Source organism: Nerophis lumbriciformis, linkage group LG24 (assembly GCF_033978685.3).
Source record: "Nerophis lumbriciformis linkage group LG24, RoL_Nlum_v2.1, whole genome shotgun sequence".
Lineage (NCBI taxonomy): Eukaryota > Metazoa > Chordata > Actinopteri > Syngnathiformes > Syngnathidae > Nerophis > Nerophis lumbriciformis.
Genome location: NC_084571.2, coordinates 14442669 through 14466592, shown reverse-complemented (window position 1 = coordinate 14466592; position 23924 = coordinate 14442669). Strand labels below are relative to the sequence as shown.

Sequence of the window (23924 nt, the reverse complement as noted above, 5' to 3'; positions counted from 1 at the left end):
TTTTATTACAGCACTGCTAGGAATGATTGAGACCTACTGAGGGTGAGAATTGGACTAGCAACCTGTGTGTGTGTTGTAAACAGGAACACTACAACCACCTTCACAAATGGCTGAACCCCAAGTGGGACTTTATTGTGACGCAGGCCACGGAGCAGTACAAGTAAGTCCTTCCTCTTTGCTCACTAACACTTCATCAAAGTCCTTCACTCATAGCTTCATATTGAATCCTAACACTTTTACTTTTGCGTGCGTGTGTGTGTGTGCGTGTGCGTGTGCGTGTGCGTGTGCGCGTGTGCGGGTGCGTGTGTGTTTGTTTGTTTTCATGCCAGGGCCGGTAGAGAGAGGAAGAAGCCAGATCGTGTGGTGTTTGATTGCCAGGAAAGAGCTTACTGGATATTGAACAGACCACCGGTAATGTTAGTGCTGCACATGAATATCATGTCAATAAGATGACACATGAATATAACATCAATAACATGACACATGAATATAACGTCAATAAGATGACACATGAATATAACATCAATAAGATGACACATGAATATAACATCAATAACATGACACATGAATATAACGTCAATAAGATGACACATGAATATAATGTCAAAAGGATGACACATGAATATAACGTCAATCAGATGACACATGAATATAACATCAATAAGAGGACACATGAATATAACATCAATAAGATGACACATGAATATAACATCAATAAGATGACATGAATATAATGTCAATAAGATGATACATGAATATAATGTCAATAAGATGACACATGAATATAACGTCAATAAGATGACACATGAATATAATGTCAATAAGATGACACATGAATATAACATCAATAAGATGACATGAATATAATGTCAATAAGATGATACATGAATATAATGTCAATAAGATGACACATGAATATAACGTCAATAAGATGACACATGAATATAATGTCAATAAGATGACACATGAATATAACATCAATAAGATGACATGAATATAACGTCAATAAGATGACACATGAATATAACGTCAAAAAGATGACACATGAATATATCATCAATAAGATGACACATGAATATAATGTCAATAAGATGACACATGAATATAACATCAATAAGATGACACATGAATATAATGTCAATAAGATGACACATGAATATAACATCAATAAGATGACACATGAATATAACATCAATAAGATGACACATGAATATAACATCAATAAGATGACACATGAATATAACGTCAATAAGATGACACATGAATATAACATCAATAAGATGACACATGAATATAATGTCAATAAGATGACACATGAATATAACGTCAATAAGATGACACATGAATATAACGTCAATAAGATGACACATGAATATAACGTCAATAAGATGACACATGAATATAATGTCAATAAGATGACACATGAATATAACATCAATAACATGACACATGAATATAACGTCAATAAGATGACACATGAATAAGATGACACATGAATATAATGTCAAAAGGATGACACATGAATATAAAGTCAATCAGATGACACATGAATATAACATCAATAAGAGGACACATGAATATAACATCAATAAGATGACATGAATATAATGTCAATAAGATGATACATGAATATAATGTCAATAAGATGACACATGAATATAACATCAATAAGATGACACATGAATATAACGTCAATAAGATGACACATGAATATAATGTCAATAAGATGACACATGAATATAACATCAATAAGATGACATGAATATAACGTCAATAAGATGACACATGAATATAATGTCAATAAGATGACACATGAATATAATGTCAATAAGATGACACATGAATATATTATCAATAAGATGACACATGAATATAATGTCAATAAGATGACACATGAATATAACATCAATAAGATGACACATGAATATAACGTCAATAAGATGACACATGAATATAGTGTCAGTAAGATGACACATGAATATAACGTCAATAAGATGACACATGAATATAACGTCAATAAGATGACACATGAATATAACGTTAATAAGATGACACATGAATATAACATCAATAACATGACACATGAATATAACGTCAATAAGATGACACATGAATAAGATGACACATAAATATAATGTCAAAAGGATGACACATGAATATAAAGTCAATCAGATGACACATGAATATAACATCAATAAGAGGACACATGAATACAACATCAATAAGATGACACATGAATATAACATCAATAAGATGACATGAATATAATGTCAATAAGATGACACATGAATATAACATCAATAAGATGACACATGAATATAACGTCAATAAGATGACACATGTATATTATGTCAATAAGATGACACATGAATATAACATCAATAAGATGACACATGAATATAACGTCAATAAGATGACACATGAATATAGTGTCAATAAGATGACACATAAATATAATGTCAATAAGATGATACATGAATATAACGTCAATAAGATGACACATGAATATAACGTGAATAAGATGACACATGAATATAACGTCAATAAGATGACACATGAATATAACATCAATAAGATGACACATGAATATAACGTTAATAAGATGACACATGAATATAACATCAATAAGATGACACATGAATATAACATTAATAAGATGACACATGAATATAATGTCAATAAGATGACACATGAATATAATGTCAATAAGATGACACATGAATATAACGTCAATAAGATGACACATGAATATAATGTCAATAAGATGACACATGAATATAATGTCAATAAGATGACACATGAATATAACATCAATAAGATGACACATGAATATAACGTCAATAAGATGACACATGAATATAACGTCAATAAGATGACACATGAATATAACGTCAATAAGATGACACATGAATATAACGTCAATAAGATGACACATGAATATAATGTCAATAAGATGACACATGAATATAACGTCAATAAGATGACACATGAATATAATGTCAATAAGATGACATGAATATAACGTCAATAAGATGACACATGAATATAATGTCAATAAGATGACACATGAATATAACGTCAATAAGATGACACATGAATATAACATCAATAAGATGACACATGAATATAACGTCAATAAGATGACACATGAATATAATGTCAATAAGATGACACATGAATATAACATCAATAAGATGACACATAAATATAATGTCAATAAGATGATACATGAATATAACGTCAATAAGATGACACATGAATATAACATCAATAAGATGACACATGAATATAACGTCAATAAGATGACACATGAATATAACATCAATAAGATGACACATGAATATAACATCAATAAGATGACACATGAATATAACGTCAATAAGATGACACATGAATATAACATCAATAAGATGACACATGAATATAACATCAATAAGATGACACATGAATATAACGTCAATAAGATGACACATGAATATAACATCAATAAGATGACACATGAATATAACGTCAATAAGATGACACATGAATATAACATCAATAAGATGACACATGAATATAACGTCAATAAGATGACACATGAATATAATGTCAATAAGATGACACATGAATATAATGTCAATAAGATGACACATGAATATAACGTCAATAAGATGACACATGAATATAACGTCAATAAGATGACACATGAATATAATGTCAATAAGATGACACATGAATATAACGTCAATAAGATGACACATGAATATAACGTCAATAAGATGACACATGAATATAATGTCAATAAGATGACACATGAATATAACGTCAATAAGATGACACATGAATATAACGTCAATAAGATGACACATGAATATAACATCAATAAGATGACACATGAATATAACGTCAATAAGATGACACATGAATATAATGTCAATAAGATGACACATGAATATAATGTCAATAAGATGACACATGAATATAATGTCAATAAGATGACACATGAATATAACATCAATAAGATGACATGAATATAACGTCAATAAGATGACACATGAATATAACGTCAAAAAGATGACACATGAATATAACATCAATAAGATGACACATGAATATAACGTCAATAAGATGACACATGAATATAACGTCAATAAGATGACACATGAATATAATGTCAATAAGATGACACATGAATATAACATCAATAAGATGACATGAATATAACGTCAATAAGATGACACATGAATATAACGTCAAAAAGATGACACATGAATATATCATCAATAAGATGACACATGAATATAATGTCAATAAGATGACACATGAATATAACATCAATAAGATGACACATGAATATAATGTCAATAAGATGACACATGAATATAACATCAATAAGATGACACATGAATATAACATCAATAAGATGACACATGAATATAACATCAATAAGATGACACATGAATATAACGTCAATAAGATGACACATGAATATAACATCAATAAGATGACACATGAATATAATGTCAATAAGATGACACATGAATATAACGTCAATAAGATGACACATGAATATAACGTCAATAAGATGACACATGAATATAATGTCAATAAGATGACACATGAATATAACATCAATAACATGACACATGAATATAACGTCAATAAGATGACACATGAATAAGATGACACATGAATATAATGTCAAAAGGATGACACATGAATATAAAGTCAATCAGATGACACATGAATATAACATCAATAAGAGGACACATGAATATAACATCAATAAGATGACATGAATATAATGTCAATAAGATGATACATGAATATAATGTCAATAAGATGACACATGAATATAACATCAATAAGATGACACATGAATATAACGTCAATAAGATGACACATGAATATAATGTCAATAAGATGACACATGAATATAACATCAATAAGATGACATGAATATAATGTCAATAAGATGACACATGAATATAATGTCAATAAGATGACACATGAATATAATGTCAATAAGATGACACATGAATATATTATCAATAAGATGACACATGAATATAATGTCAATAAGATGACACATGAATATATTATCAATAAGATGACACATGAATATAATGTCAATAAGATGACACATGAATATAACATCAATAAGATGACACATGAATATAACGTCAATAAGATGACACATGAATATAGTGTCAGTAAGATGACACATGAATATAACGTCAATAAGATGACACATGAATATAACGTCAATAAGATGACACATGAATATAACGTTAATAAGATGACACATGAATATAACATCAATAACATGACACATGAATATAACGTCAATAAGATGACACATGAATAAGATGACACATAAATATAATGTCAAAAGGATGACACATGAATATAAAGTCAATCAGATGACACATGAATATAACATCAATAAGAGGACACATGAATACAACATCAATAAGATGACACATGAATATAACATCAATAAGATGACATGAATATAATGTCAATAAGATGACACATGAATATAACATCAATAAGATGACACATGAATATAACGTCAATAAGATGACACATGTATATTATGTCAATAAGATGACACATGAATATAACATCAATAAGATGACACATGAATATAACGTCAATAAGATGACACATGAATATAGTGTCAATAAGATGACACATAAATATAATGTCAATAAGATGATACATGAATATAACGTCAATAAGATGACACATGAATATAACGTGAATAAGATGACACATGAATATAACGTCAATAAGATGACACATGAATATAACATCAATAAGATGACACATGAATATAACGTTAATAAGATGACACATGAATATAACATCAATAAGATGACACATGAATATAACATTAATAAGATGACACATGAATATAATGTCAATAAGATGACACATGAATATAATGTCAATAAGATGACACATGAATATAACGTCAATAAGATGACACATGAATATAATGTCAATAAGATGACACATGAATATAATGTCAATAAGATGACACATGAATATAACATCAATAAGATGACACATGAATATAACGTCAATAAGATGACACATGAATATAACGTCAATAAGATGACACATGAATATAACGTCAATAAGATGACACATGAATATAACGTCAATAAGATGACACATGAATATAATGTCAATAAGATGACACATGAATATAACGTCAATAAGATGACACATGAATATAATGTCAATAAGATGACATGAATATAACGTCAATAAGATGACACATGAATATAACGTCAATAAGATGACACATGAATATAACATCAATAAGATGACACATGAATATAACGTCAATAAGATGACACATGAATATAATGTCAATAAGATGACACATGAATATAACATCAATAAGATGACACATAAATATAATGTCAATAAGATGATACATGAATATAACGTCAATAAGATGACACATGAATATAACATCAATAAGATGACACATGAATATAACGTCAATAAGATGACACATGAATATAACATCAATAAGATGACACATGAATATAACATCAATAAGATGACACATGAATATAACGTCAATAAGATGACACATGAATATAACATCAATAAGATGACACATGAATATAACATCAATAAGATGACACATGAATATAACGTCAATAAGATGACACATGAATATAACATCAATAAGATGACACATGAATATAACGTCAATAAGATGACACATGAATATAACATCAATAAGATGACACATGAATATAACGTCAATAAGATGACACATGAATATAATGTCAATAAGATGACACATGAATATAATGTCAATAAGATGACACATGAATATAACGTCAATAAGATGACACATGAATATAACGTCAATAAGATGACACATGAATATAATGTCAATAAGATGACACATGAATATAACGTCAATAAGATGACACATGAATATAACGTCAATAAGATGACACATGAATATAATGTCAATAAGATGACACATGAATATAACGTCAATAAGATGACACATGAATATAACGTCAATAAGATGACACATGAATATAACATCAATAAGATGACACATGAATATAACGTCAATAAGATGACACATGAATATAATGTCAATAAGATGACACATGAATATAATGTCAATAAGATGACACATGAATATAACGTCAATAAGATGACACATGAATATAACGTCAATAAGATGACACATGAATATAACATCAATAAGATGACACATGAATATAACGTCAATAAGATGACACATGTATATTATGTCAATAAGATGACACATGAATATAACATCAATAAGATGACACATGAATATAACGTCAATAAGATGACACATGAATATAACATCAATAAGATGACACATGTATATTATGTCAATAAGATGACACATGAATATAACATCAATAAGATGACACATGAATATAACGTCAATAAGATGACACATGAATATAACATCAATAAGATGACACATGAATATAACGTCAATAAGATGACACATGAATATAACGTCAATAAGATGACACATGAATATAACATCAATAAGATGACACATGTATATTATGTCAATAAGATGACACATGAATATAACATCAATAAGATGACACATGAATATAACGTCAATAAGATGACACATGAATATAACATCAATAAGATGACACATGAATATAACGTCAATAAGATGACACATGAATATAACATCAATAAGATGACACATGAATATAACGTCAATAAGATGACACATGAATATAACATCAATAAGATGACACATAAATATAATGTCAATAAGATGATACATGAATATAACGTCAATAAGATGACACATGAATATAACGTGAATAAGATGACACATGAATATAACGTCAATAAGATGACACATGAATATAACATCAATAAGATGACACATGAATATAACGTTAATAAGATGACACATGAATATAACATCAATAAGATGACACATGAATATAACATTAATAAGATGACACATGAATATAATGTCAATAAGATGACACATGAATATAATGTCAATAAGATGACACATGAATATAACGTCAATAAGGTGACACATGAATATAATGTCAATAAGATGACACATGAATATAATGTCAATAAGATGACACATGAATATAACATCAATAAGATGACACATGAATATAACGTCAATAAGATGACACATGAATATAGTGTCAATAAGATGACACATGAATATAACATCAATAAGATGACACATAAATATAATGTCAATAAGATGATACATGAATATAATGTCAATAAGATGACACATGAATATAACATCAATAAGATGACACATAAATATAATGTCAATAAGATGATACATGAATATAATGTCAATAAGATGACACATGAATATAACGTCAATAAGATGACACATGAATATAATGTCAATAAGATGACACATGAATATAACATCAATAAGATGACACATAAATATAATGTCAATAAGATGATACATGAATATAACATCAATAAGATGACACATGAATATAACGTCAATAAGATGACACATGAATATAGTGTCAATAAGATGACACATGAATATAACGTCAATAAGATGACACATGAATATAATGTCAATAAGATGATACATGAATATAACGTCAATAAGATGACACATGAATATAACATCAATAAGATGACACATGAATATAACATCAATCAGATGACACATGAATATAACATCAATAAGATGACACATGAATATAACGTCAATAAGATGACACATGAATATAACGTCAATAAGATGACACATGAATATAACGTCAATAAGATGACACATGAATATAACATCAATAAGATGACACATGAATATAACGTCAATAAGATGACACATGAATATAACATCAATAAGATGACACATGAATATAACGTCAATAAGATGACACATGAATATAACATCAATAAGATGACACATGAATATAACGTCAATAAGATGACACATGAATATAACATCAATAAGATGACACATGAATATAATGTCAATAAGATGACACATGAATATAATGTCAATAAGATGACACATGAATATAATGTCAATAAGATGACACATGAATATAACGTCAATAAGATGACACATGAATATAATGTCAATAAGATGACACATGAATATAACGTCAATAAGATGACACATGAATATAATGTCAATAAGATGACACATGAATATAACGTCAATAAGATGACACATGAATATAACGTCAATAAGATGACACATGAATATAACGTCAATAAGATGACACATGAATATAATGTCAATAAGATGACACATGAATATAACGTCAATAAGATGACACATGAATATAACGTCAATAAGATGACACATGAATATAACGTCAATAAGATGACACATGAATATAACGTCAATAAGATGACACATGAATATAACGTCAATAAGATGACACATGAATATAACGTCAATAAGATGACACATGAATATAATGTCAATAAGATGACACATGAATATAATGTCAATAAGATGACACATGAATATAACGTCAATAAGATGACACATGAATATAACGTCAATAAGATGACACATGAATATAACATCAATAAGATGATACATGAATATAATGTCAATAAGATGACACATGAATATAACATCAATACGATGACTTGACATAAACATTAAGTCATGATCACATGATTGTGTTATGATGCATATTTTGTACTTTCATTTCTTATTTGTTTGCAGCGTTGGACTCACAGTGCTTTGGATAGTGGACCAGACCGCCTCATGGATCCCAATGCAGATGAGACACAGGTCACTATTCTCTCATTCACTCACTCACTTTCTTCCTCACTCACTACACTCACTCACTCACTTTCTTACTCACTCACTACACTCACTCACTGCTCTCACTCACTCACTCACTCACTCACTCACTCACTCACTCACTCACTCACTTTCTTACTCACTCACTCACTTTTTTACTCACTCACTGCTCTCACTCACTCACTCACTCACTCACTCACTCACTACTCTCTTTCGCTCACTCACTTTCTCACTCACTCACTCACTCACTTTCTTAGTCACTCACTCACTCACTGCTCTCAGTCACTCACTCACTCATTTTCTTACTCACTCACTCACTCAATCACTCACTCACTTTCTTACTCACTCTCTCACTCACTCACTACTCACTCACTTTCTTAGTCATTCATTCACTCACTCACTCACCCACTCACTCACTCACTGCTCTCAATCATTCTTTCACTCACTACTCTGTCACTCACTCTCTTACTTACTCACACATTCACTCACTACTCTCTGTCACTGACTTTCTTACTCACTCATTCACTCACTCAGCCACTACTCTCTGTCACTCACTTTCTCTTACTCACTCACTCCTTACTCTCTCACTCACTCACTCACTCACTCCCTACTCTCTCACTCACTAATTTTCTTAATCACTCACTGACTCACTCACTCACTCACTCACTCAATACTCTCCCACTCACTCATTTTCTTAGTCACTCACTCACTCACTACTCACTCACTCACTGCTCTTACTACTCACTCACTCACTCACTCACTCACTCAATACTCACTCACTTACTCACTCGTTCCGCTCACTCACTCTCTAACTCACTCACTCCCAATTCCCATACTGTCACTCACTCACTTTCTAACTCACTCAGTCACTCTTTTACATACTACTCTCTGTCACTCACTTACTCACCCACTACTCACTCACTCACTCTCTTTCACACTCTCACTCACTCTCTGTCACTATTGTCACTCACTCACTCACTTTCACACTCTCACTCACTCTCTGTCACTATTGTCACTCACTCACTCTCTTTCACACTCTCACTCACTATCTGTCACTATTGTCACTCTCTCACTCACTTTTGCACATATTGAATAAAATGTGTACGTCTGTAACTTTTCTCTGCTCTCTGGTACGTAAAGTAAGTCCATACAGCCAATGAGGTTTTTAGTGTTGTGCGTGCATACCTGTTAGCTCGATGCTAATTTACATTGGATATGCCATATACATGCTACTGATTAGCAATTGCAATTTAACATGGCGATTCAACACCTCCAAAGGTGTTAATGAAAACTTCAACTAAGATCAAACAGCTGGCGTGTAATAAGTACAATACTTACAGTACCGGTATAAACATTTTGTAGGACTCAACAAAAGACATTTATGATGAATGCATACTTTGTCATATATTACTAACTGAAAACATAGAAACTTATCTTCAGTTTTGTTGGCTGTATTTTTTGGACTGTATGAAAACATGAATGTGAAGGGAGATGAATGTCTCCATGGTAACAGCTGGTAGTAAACACAAAATCCTCATTTTACTCGGGAGGTCTGCACTAGTAAACGTATATCACGCGCTGGGGGCCCAGTGATATGTGGGCGGGGGCCCGTTGTGCGTGAGAAAGTGCATATAAAATATCCATTAATGAAAGACAGGGTGCTTCATATGACTTTTTAGCACAAACATATTCCAAGTCCCTTCCTGCTCCATCACTGATAATAATAAAATGCCCCTTTATGTTTTCACTGTGGTGCGCAGCGTTAGTGCTGCTCTTGTAAGGCAGGTTTAGTGGGGTCCAAGCCCCGGTTAGACTATCAATTGGCAAGATTTTCAAATCTATGTTTCAAATATTATGTTAAGTTATTGAAGGTGAATTTGTTTTAGTACAAAACATGCATCAAGTTTGTTTAAAAAAAGTATAAAAATAATTTCACATAGATATAAAAGAGTGAGCAAATTTTGTAGAAGGGGCCTTCCAATTTAGCCTGGGTGGCCGTGGGCCTGCATCACTTTTACACATGTTATCAATTACAGTCTTACTAGATCACTTGCAACACCCACAGGAGTAGTACGCACATTTGTATAGTTTGCACACACTACTTAGCCCATGTTATTTGGCATTTTGATAGATTATCATTTTCATGTATTTTGTCTTCCAGAAAATAACATTTGACCAATACAGACGTATGGTAAGTATGACTGTAGTACATTACTGTGTTGACTACATTCTGCTATGTTTACACTACATCATGTACTCTGGGGTTTGCAAGTTACATGTTCAAATGAACATGAACATCAACGTTTGATGGATATTGCCATTTGTTCTAGAACTTGTTCTACCAACAAGCCATCATGAGGTCAAAGGTGAAATCCAGTGTGTCCCTTGGAGCGTAAGTTGGATTTTCCAGAACTTTATTGTCATGAGAAAATATTTGTAATATTACAAGGGAAAAGACACCACACTGAATGATTGGATCAGCATGTTAAAGATGGTACAATAGGTATTATTTATGTCACATTTGGTCTTATTTATGTCACATTTAGTCTTATTTATGTCACATTTGGTTTCATTTACATTTGGTATTATTTATGTCACATTTGGTTTCATTCACATTTGGTATTATTTATGTCACGTTCGGTCTTATTTATGTTACATTTATTTCACATTTAGTGTTGTTTATGTGACAGTTGGTCTTATTTGTGTGACATTTGGTCTTATTTATGTCACATTTGGTTTTATTTACATTTAAATCTTATTTATGTGACATTTGGTCTTCTTTATGTTACATTTGGTCTTATTTATGTCACATTTGGTTTTATTTACATTTAAATCTTATTTATGTGACATTTGGTCTTATTTATGTTACATTTGGTCTTATTTATGTCACATTTGGTTTTATTTACATTTAAATCTTATTTATGTCACATTTGGTTTTATTTACATTTAAATCTTATTTATGTCACATTCGGTCTTATTTATGTTACATTTGGTCTTAATTATGTCACATTTAGTCTTGTTTATGCAACAGTTATAATAAATGATAAATGGGTTGTACTTGTATAGCGCTTTTCTACCTTCAAGGTACTCAAAGCGCTTTGACACTACTTCCACATTTACCCATTCACACACACATTCACACACTGATGGAGGGAGCTGCCATGCAAGGCGCTAACCAGCACCCATCAGGAGCAAGGGTGAAGTGTTACATTTGGTCTTATTTATGCCACATTTGGTTTTATTTACGTTTGATCTTATTTATGTCACATTCGGTCTTATTTATGTTACATTTGATCTTATTTATGTCACATATAGTCTTGTTTATGTGACATTTGGTCTTAATTGTGTGACATTTGGTCTTATTTGTGTGACATTTGGTCCTATTATCAGCTCAGTGGCCTTGTGGTTACAGTGTCCGCCCTGAGACTGGAAGGTCGTGAGTTCAAACCCCGGCCGAGTCATACCAAAGACTATAAAAATGAGACCCATTGCCTCCCTGCTTGGCACTCAGCATCAAGGGTTGGAATTGGGGGTTAAATCCCTAAATGATTCCCGAATGTGGCGCACGCTGCTGCTCACTGCTCCCCTCACCTCCCAGGGGGTGATCAAGGGGATGGGTCAAATGCAGAGGACAAGTTTCACCACACCTAGAGTGTGTGTGACAATCATTGGGACTTTAACTTGAACTTATTTGTGTCACATTTGGTATTATTTATGTCACATTCAGTCTTATTTATGTTACATTTGGTCTTATTTATGTCACATTCGGTCTTATTTATGTTACATTTGGTCTTATTTATGTCACATTTAGTCTTGTTTATGTGACATTTGGTTTTATCTGTGTGACTTTTGGCCTTATTTGTGTCACATCTGGTCTTATTTGTGTCACATCTGGTCTTATATGTGTTACATTTGGTCTTATTTATGTCACATTCGGTCTTATTTATGTTACATTTGGTCTTATTTATGTCACATTTAGTCTTGTTTATGCAACAGTTGGTCTTACTTGTGTGACATTTAGTCTTATTTATGTTACATTTGGTCTTATTTATGTCACATTTGGTTTTATTTACATTTAATCTTATTTATGTCACATTCGGTCTTATTTATGTTACATTTGATCTTATTTATGTCACATATAATCTTGTTTATGTGACATTTGGTCTTAATTGTGTGACATTTGGTCTTATTTGTGTCACATCTGGTCTTATATGTGTCACATTTGGTATTATGTATGTCACATTCAGTTTTATTTATGTTACATTTGGTCTTATTTATGTCACATGCGATCTTATTTATGTTACATTTGGTCTTATTTATGTCACATTTAGTCTTGTTTATGTGACATTTGGTCTTATCTGTGTGACATTCGGCCTTATTTGTGTAACATTTTGTCTTATTTGTGTCACATCTGGTCTTATATGTGTTACATTTGGTCTTATTTGTGTCACATTTGGTATTATATGTGTCAAATTTTGTATTATTTATGTGACATTTGGTCTTATTTATGTCACATTTGGTCTTATTTATGTCACATTTGGTCTCGTTTATGTAACGTTTAGTCTCGTTTATGTTACATTTGGTCATATTTGTGTGACATTTGGTCTTATCCTTGTGACATTTGGTCTTATATGTGTCACATTGTGTCTTATTTGTGTCAATTCTGATCTTATATGTGTCATAGTTGGTCTTATTTATGTCACATTTTGTCTTGTTTTTGTGACATTTGGTCTTATTTGTGTGACATTTGGTCTTATCTTTGTGACATTTGGTCTTATATGTGTCACATTGTGTCTTATTTGTGTCAATTCTGATCTTATATGTGTCATAGTTGGTCTTATTTATGTCACATTTTGTCTTGTTTTTGTGACATTTGGTCTTATTTGTGTGACATTTGGTCTTATATGTGTCAAATTTAGTATTATTTATATGACATTTGGTCTCATATGTGTCACATTGTGTCTTATTTATGTCACATTGTGTCTTATTTGTGTCACATTTGGTCTCGTTTATGTCACATTTGATCTCGTTTATGTAACATTTGGTCTCGATTATGTCACATTTGGTTTTATTTGTGTTACATTTGGTCTGATATTTGTCACATTGTGTCTTATTTGTGTCACATTTGGTATTATGTATGTCACATTTGGTATTATTAATGACACATCTGGTCTTATATGTGTTACATTTGGTCTTATTTATGTCACATTCGGTCTTATTTATGTTACATTTGGTCTTATTTATGTCACATTTAGTCTTGTTTATGCAACAGTTGGTCTTACTTGTGTGACATTTAGTCTTATTTATGTTACATTTGGTCTTATTTATGTCACATTTGGTTTTATTTACATTTAATCTTATTTATGTCACATTCGGTCTTATTTATGTTACATTTGATCTTATTTATGTCACATATAATCTTGTTTATGTGACATTTGGTCTTAATTGTGTGACATTTGGTCTTATTTGTGTCACATCTGGTCTTATATGTGTCACATTTGGTATTATGTATGTCACATTCAGTTTTATTTATGTTACATTTGGTCTTATTTATGTCACATGCGATCTTATTTATGTTACATTTGGTCTTATTTATGTCACATTTAGTCTTGTTTATGTGACATTTGGTCTTATCTGTGTGACATTCGGCCTTATTTGTGTAACATTTTGTCTTATTTGTGTCACATCTGGTCTTATATGTGTTACATTTGGTCTTATTTGTGTCACATTTGGTATTATATGTGTCAAATTTTGTATTATTTATGTGACATTTGGTCTTATTTATGTCACATTTGGTCTTATTTATGTCACATTTGGTCTCGTTTATGTAACGTTTAGTCTCGTTTATGTTACATTTGGTCATATTTGTGTGACATTTGGTCTTATCCTTGTGACATTTGGTCTTATATGTGTCACATTGTGTCTTATTTGTGTCAATTCTGATCTTATATGTGTCATAGTTGGTCTTATTTATGTCACATTTTGTCTTGTTTTTGTGACATTTGGTCTTATTTGTGTGACATTTGGTCTTATCTTTGTGACATTTGGTCTTATATGTGTCACATTGTGTCTTATTTGTGTCAATTCTGATCTTATATGTGTCATAGTTGGTCTTATTTATGTCACATTTTGTCTTGTTTTTGTGACATTTGGTCTTATTTGTGTGACATTTGGTCTTATATGTGTCAAATTTAGTATTATTTATATGACATTTGGTCTCATATGTGTCACATTGTGTCTTATTTATGTCACATTGTGTCTTATTTGTGTCACATTTGGTCTCGTTTATGTCACATTTGATCTCGTTTATGTAACATTTGGTCTCGATTATGTCACATTTGGTTTTATTTGTGTTACATTTGGTCTGATATTTGTCACATTGTGTCTTATTTGTGTCACATTTGGTATTATGTATGTCACATTTGGTATTATTAATGTCACATTTGGTCTTATTTATGTCACATTTGGTCTTATTTGTGTGACATTTGGTTTCACGTGTGTGACATTTGGTCTTACTTATGTCACATTTGGTCTTATTTATGTCACATTTGGTCTTATTTGTGTGACATTTGGTTTCACGTGTGACATTTGGTCTTATTTGTGTGACATTTGGTTTCACGTGTGTGACATTTGGTCTTATATGTGTCACATTGTGTCTTATTTGTGTCACATCTGATCTTATATGTGTCACATTTGGTCTTATTTGTGTGACATTTGGTCTTATTTTTGTGACATTTGGTCTTATTTGTGTCACATTTGGTCTGATATTTGTCACATTGTGTCTTATTTGTGTCACATTTGGTATTATGTATGTCACATTTGGTCTTATTTATGTCACATTTGGTCTTATTTATGTCACATTTGGTCTTATTTGTGTGACATTTGGTTTCAGGTGTGTGACATTTGGTCTTATTTATGTCACATTTAGTCTTATTTATGTCCCATTTGGTCTTATTTATGTCCCATTTGGTCTTATTTGTGTGACATTTGGTTTCACGTGTGTGACATTTGGTCTTATTTATGTCACATTTGGTCTTATTTATGTCCCATTTGGTCTTATTTGCGTGACATTTGGTATCACGTGTGTGACATTTGGTCTTATGTATGTCAAATTTTGTATTATTTATGTGACATTTGGTCTTATTTATGTCACATTTGGTCTTATTTATGTCACATTTGGTCTCGTTTATGTAACGTTTAGTCTCGTTTATGTTACATTTGGTCATATTTGTGTGACATTTGGTCTTATCTTTGTGACATTTGGTCTTATATGTGTCACATTGTGTCTTATTTGTGTCAATTCTGATCTTATATGTGTCATAGTTGGTCTTATTTATGTCACATTTTGTCTTGTTTTTGTGACATTTGGTCTTATTTGTGTGACATTTGGTCTTATCTTTGTGACATTTGGTCTTATATGTGTCACATTGTGTCTTATTTGTGTCAATTCTGATCTTATATGTGTCATAGTTGGTCTTATTTATGTCACATTTTGTCTTGTTTTTGTGACATTTGGTCTTATTTGTGTGACATTTGGTCTTATATGTGTCAAATTTAGTATTATTTATATGACGTTTGGTCTCATATGTGTCACATTGTGTCTTATTTATGTCACATTGTGTCTTATTTGTGTCACATTTGGTCTCGTTTGTGTCACATTTGATCTCGTTTATGTAACATTTGGTCTCGATTATGTCACATTTGGTTTTATTTGTGTTACATTTGGTCTGATATTTGTCACATTGTGTCTTATTTGTGTCACATTTGGTATTATGTATGTCACATTTGGTATTATTAATGTCACATTTGGTCTTATTTATGTCACATTTGGTCTTATTTGTGTGACATTTGGTTTCACGTGTGTGACATTTGGTCTTACTTATGTCACATTTGGTCTTATTTATGTCACATTTGGTCTTATTTGTGTGACATTTGGTTTCACGTGTGTGACATTTGGTCTTATTTGTGTGACATTTGGTTTCACGTGTGTGACATTTGGTCTTATATGTGTCACATTGTGTCTTATTTGTGTCACATCTGATCTTATATGTGTCACATTTGGTCTTATTTGTGTGACATTTGGTCTTATTTTTGTGACATTTGGTCTTATTTGTGTCACATTTGGTCTGATATTTGTCACATTGTGTCTTATTTGTGTCACATTTGGTATTATGTATGTCACATTTGGTCTTATTTATGTCACATTTGGTCTTATTTATGTCACATTTGGTCTTATTTGTGTGACATTTGGTTTCACGTGTGTGACATTTGGTCTTATTTATGTCACATTTAGTCTTATTTATGTCCCATTTGGTCTTATTTGTGTGACATTTGGTATCACGTGTGTGACATTTGGTCTTATGTATGTCAAATTTGGTCTTATTTATGTCACATTTGGTCTTATTTATGTCCCATTTGGTCTTATTTGTGTGACATTTGGTATCACGTGTGTGACATTTGGTCATATTTATGTCCCATTTAGTCTCATTTATGTCACATTTGGTCTTATTTATGTCCCATTTGGTCTTATTTGTGTGACATTTGGTATAAACGTGTCTGACATTTGGTCTTATTTGTGTGACATTTGTACCAACAGGCTGGTGAAGTACATCACCACTTACAAGAACCATGATCCCTTTTTGGCGCCTTGCCTACCCAGCAACCCCTGGCTGACAGACAACGACTCTTACTGGACTCTCAATATGAGAATGTACGTATGTGCATACATGCATCTACAGTAGGTGGAACCTTCTGGGTTTCATTGTTCACATTCTCTAAAAAAAACTTTGACTCGTGTGAGCAGAACGTGTCTTTAAAGTGACCTTGAAAAGGGAATTAAAGGGTGTGGTTTTACGTAATCAAAATTAGTATCCGTTCACATTGATGCATCTTTTTTGCGAGCTGTAAAAAGTATTTTTGTGAACAGGGTGGACGTGCCGACTAAAATGCGTGTGGAGCGTTGGTCCTTCAGCTTGTTTGAGCTGCTGACTGACCTTCGAGGCAGAGACGACTTCAAGATCTTCCTCAAGAAGGAGTTCAGTGGTAAGTTATATTTCATGATTGAAGTTTCAACCTTCCCACTATTGTCTCATTTTATCCACCCGTCCTTTTTTTTTTTACCGTTTGTCTTCACCACTGAACTTAAATATATCCCAGCTGACTTTGGTAGACTTTGGCCTAGTGGCCTGTCAATCATCAGGCTTGACTAATGTTTATATTTGATCCCAAGTCACTACTTTAACCCTTGGGGATCCCCCAAATGTGATGAGTGTTAAGTCTTAAAAGTAATATATATATATATATATATATATATATATATATATATATATATATATATATATATATATATATATATATATATATATATATATATAAACATATATATATAAAACAATACAAAAATATTGTCATTGTAAGTTATAATACTAACACTGACACTCGTAAACATGTTAGTATACTAACAAATGCTAACAACGCTACCTTGATTACATTACGATAGCACGTACAAATATGCATGAAAACACTCCTACAGACATCACACATGGGACGCTTTAGTAAGTATGAATTGTTTTAGTTATATTGTAAAACTTACAAACGTTGCTTGGAGTGATGAATGAAGAATCCATATGAGTAGAAACGCCATGGACGGCGAGAAGACTGAAAGGCACTTGATAAAAAAACAAAACACTACCGATAAATGGTAGAGTGAGCGAACTTGTCCAAAATATGGCGCCATAGCACAAACAATAAAGCACCCTTTTAATATTTTTGCTTAGTTCTTTATTTTATTTATATAATATTTATAATGTTTTGTCCTGTCCAGCCACTCAGGCAAATCATATAGTTGATGTAGATGATCTAGATCTGCTGTACACATATTTACTTTACAAAAGAGAAGTGTTGGATACTTCTCTTGTTGCCTTATTTGTATTTGACTTTATTAAATGGATTTATTTCATGTTTGGACTGGATCAGGAGGGGATAGAAAGAAGAAAAAAGAGCAAGACAGAGAAGGAAATTGCGGGGATAGAGAGGGGGAAGAGGGGGATAAGACAGAGAGACAACAGCAACAGCAAATACGATATGTTAAAGTTAAGTCCCAATGATGGTCACACACACACTAGGTGTGGTGAGATTATCCTCTGCATTTGACCCATCACCCTCACCCCCTGGGAGGTGAGGGGAGCAGTGAGCAGCAGCGGTGGCTGCGCCCGGGAATCATTTTTGTACAGGTATGATAAGAAAAGTAATAGCAAAGAAGCAGTTAGTGAAGTGAATATTAATAACACAGAAATGACAATGAACATTATTACACTACAAATGGAGCAATACAAATACCAATAGAAGTAGCACTATTGATATTGAATAATAACAATAATTACCTCTATTGTCAACAATACAATGGTTTCAAGTGCAACAATACATATATGTAATGATAACTTGAAATACAAAAGAAAGCAGATAAATGGAGAGGAAGAAAGACAAGCGAACTGTATTAACCTTGTAGATTGTTGTGGTAAAATAGGTTAAGCTTTGTCAGTGCGCCGTGTTTTACCCAGAAACGTGATTATTTGCATGAGTGTATGTATGTATATGTGCTTGTATGTGTACAGTATGTGTATATGTATGTTTGTACAGTGAATGTATATGTACAGTATATATGTATGTATGTATGTATGTACAAAACACAAAACCAGTGAAGTTGGCACGTTGTGAAAATGGTAAATAAAAACAGAATACAATGATTTGCAAATCTTTTTCAACTTATATTCGATTGAATGTACTGTAAAGACAAGATATTTAATGTTCCAACTGAGAAACTTAATTATTTTTTTGCTAATAATCATTAACTTAGAATTTAATGGCAGCAACACATTGCAAAAAAGTTGTCACAAGGGCATTTTTACCACTGTGTTACATGGCCTTTCCTTTTAACAACACTCAGTAAACGTTTGGGAACTGAGGAAGCCAATTTGTGAAGCTTTTCAGGTGGAATTCTTTCCCATTCTTGCTTGATGTACAGCTTAAGTTGTTCAACAGTTCGGGGGTCTCCGTTGTGGTATTTTAGGCTTCATAATGCGCCACACATATTTAATGGGAGACAGGTCTGGACTACAGGCAGGCCAATCTAGTACCCACACTCTTTTACTATGAAGCCACGCTGTTGTAACACATGGCTTGGCATTGTCTTGCTGAAATAAGCAGGGGCGTCCATGATAACGTTGCTTGGATGGCAACATATGTTGCTCCAAAACCTGTATGTACCTTTCAGCATTAATGGTGCCTTCACAGATGTGTAAGTTATCCATGCCTTGGGCACTAATACACCCCCATACCATCACAGATGCTGGCTTTTCAACTTTGCGCCTGTAACAATCCGGTTGGTTCTTTTCCTCTTTTGTCCAAAAACGATTTGAAATGTGGACTCGTCAGACCACAGAATACTTTTCCACTTTGCATCAGTCCATCCTAGATGAGCTTGGGCCCAGTGAAGCCAGCAGCGTTTCTGGGTGTTGTTGATAAATGGCTTTGGCTTTGCATAGTATAGTTTTAACCTGCACTTACAGATGTAGTGACGGACTGTAGTTACTGACAGTGATTTTCTGAAGTGTTCCTGAGCCCATGTGGTGATATCCTTTACACACTGATAGATAGATGGATAGATAGATAGATAGATAGATAGATAGATAGATAGTACTTTTTTGATTCCTTCAGGAGAGTTCCCTCAGGAAATTTTAAATTCCAGCAGCAGTATACAAAATTGAGATGGAATTTAAAAAGTAAAAAGTAAATAATGGGGGACGCATTTGTCGCTTTTTGATGCAGTGCCGCCTGAGGGATCCAAGGTCGGTAATATTATCGCTTACATGCAGTGATTTCTCCAGATTCTCTGAACCTTTTGATGATATTACGGACCGTAGATGGTGAAATCCCTAAATTCCTTGCAATAGATTGTTGAGAAATGTTGTTCTTAAACTGTTGGACAATTTGCTCACGCCTTTGTTGACAAAGTGGTGACCCTCGCCCCATCCTTGTTTGTGAATGACTGAGCATTTCATGGAAGCTGCTTTTATACCCAATCATGGCACCCACCTGTTCCCATTTAGCCTGTTCACCTGTGGGATGTTCCAAATAAGTGTTTGAACTCTCTCAGTCCTTTTTGCTTCTTGTGCCATCTTTTTTTAAACATGTTGCAGGCATCAAATTCCCAATGAGCTAATATTTGCAAAAAAATAACGTTTTCCAGTTCGTACGTTAAGTATCTTGTCTTTGCAAATCATTGAATTCTGTTTTTATTCACAATTTACACAACGTGCCAACTTCACTGGTTTTGTATATGTGCTTGTATATGTACAGTATGTGTATATGAATGTTTGTACAGTGAATGTATATGTACAGTATGTGTATATGTATGTACAGTATGTATGTATGTATGTCTATGTGATTGTATATGTACAGTATGTGTATATGTACTGTATGTATGTATATATACTTGGGTATGTACAGTATGTGTACATGTATGTTTGTACAGTGAATGTATTGTACAGTATGTGTGTATGTATGTATGTATATATGTGTCAAGTTATGTTTTGTTTCTTTGTTTTCTCCCCTAACTTGAAAAGGGTTTGACTTTTTGACCAGGGGTTACACTGGGACTTCACTCTTTGTTTTAATCCAATGATGAGACAAACCTCTGTTTATCCTTGTATATGTACAGTATGTGTATATGTATGTTTGTACAGTGAATGTGTATGTACAGTATGTGTATATGTATGTTTGCATAGTGAATGTATATGTACAGTATGTGTATATGTATGTTTGTACAGTTAATGTATGTGTACAGTATGTGTATATGTATGTTTGTACCTTGAGTGTGTATGTATGGACTGTATTTGTGTATGTATGTGGGAGTGTAAGTACCTATGTGTATGAATGAATGTATTATGTATGTACAGTATATATGTATGAATAATAGTTTGTATGTATGTGCATATGTAGGTACAATATATTTGTCTCCTAGTGTCTCTTGTTACATGCCGTTGTTCCTGCTTGGTCTCCATGAGAAACAAACATAAGTTTTGATGAGGCGCCGCTCAGAGATGATTGGCAATAATAACGCTGACTGGACAACATGTGCGTTGGACAACAATTTGGCGTTAGTTGTTGTGAATTGTTTCTTAGCTGTGCGTGTTTTCCAGGGGAGAATTTAGCCTTTTGGGAAGCAGCTGAGGAGCTGAAGTGGGGGACTGCGTCGTCTATGTCCAGCAAAGCTGAAACCATCTTCAAGTAAGACAAAACTTCTTTTTTAGTAAAGACTGAAATGTCATCACTTCAAATGTAAACATGGGAAAGTTTTTGTCATCATTTGGATGAAATGTTGAATGTTCAGGACCTTCTTGGCCCCCGGAGCCCCTCGTTGGATCAACATTGACGGCAGGACCATGGGTCTGACCGTGAAAGGACTGGAACATCCTCATCGTTATGTTCTGGAAGCTGCCCAGACGCACGTCTTCCTGCTCATGAAGAAGGTCTCATCATATCCTCTGCTTTTCATCATGTTATATTACTAGTATTGATTGACAGTACGGTACATCAATCTTTATTTTAATAATCTATTTATTATTATAATAATCTGTTTATTATTTTAATAATATATTCATCATTGTATTAATCCAGTGGTTCCCAAACTTTTTACCATCCCATACCCCTTCAAACATTGAATCTCCAGCTACGTACCCTCTTCCTCCCCGGTTTTTCTCCTCTGTTTTTCAAGTGAGAGTGATACGTCTCAAGATGTGTTCGCAAGAATGAAGGTTTCATTGAGTTGTGAGATAGTACTTTTGGTATGATGATTCTATGACAGATAAAAACAGCATCTCCAGCACCGGAAATCAAGTTGAAGAATGGTTGAAAAAGATTGACAAGTCTGGTCTGCCTGGGAAATACAAGTGCTGGATCTACCAGCATGGCCTACTCCAAAGACTTATGTGGCTTCTCACCGTGTACAAAGTGGCCATAACAACAGTTGAAGGGTTGGAGAGGAACTTCAACAAGCATCTTCGTAAATAGTTGGGAATACCCCCAAGCTTTACATCTATGGGGCTCTACATAAGGTCGG

General features: G+C 32.7%; 1 protein-coding gene across 2 annotated transcripts in view; it reads left to right on the top strand.

Annotated features, from left to right (window-relative positions):
* Nucleotides 1–23924, top strand: part of rgs9a (regulator of G protein signaling 9a) — a 55405-nt gene that overhangs the window by 19577 nt on the left and 11904 nt on the right. For both annotated transcript variants that reach the window (XR_012051147.1, XM_061981615.1), the window contains exons 7-15: nucleotides 84–160; nucleotides 330–411; nucleotides 9725–9793; nucleotides 11967–11996; nucleotides 12136–12197; nucleotides 18402–18515; nucleotides 18732–18847; nucleotides 23005–23092; nucleotides 23196–23334. Coding sequence is in view for 1 of the 2 variants with exons in the window: in XM_061981615.1 (XP_061837599.1) it covers nucleotides 84–160; nucleotides 330–411; nucleotides 9725–9793; nucleotides 11967–11996; nucleotides 12136–12197; nucleotides 18402–18515; nucleotides 18732–18847; nucleotides 23005–23092; nucleotides 23196–23334 (777 nt within the window). In the remaining variant the exon portion in view is untranslated. The remainder of the gene's footprint in view (nucleotides 1–83; nucleotides 161–329; nucleotides 412–9724; nucleotides 9794–11966; nucleotides 11997–12135; nucleotides 12198–18401; nucleotides 18516–18731; nucleotides 18848–23004; nucleotides 23093–23195; nucleotides 23335–23924) is intronic.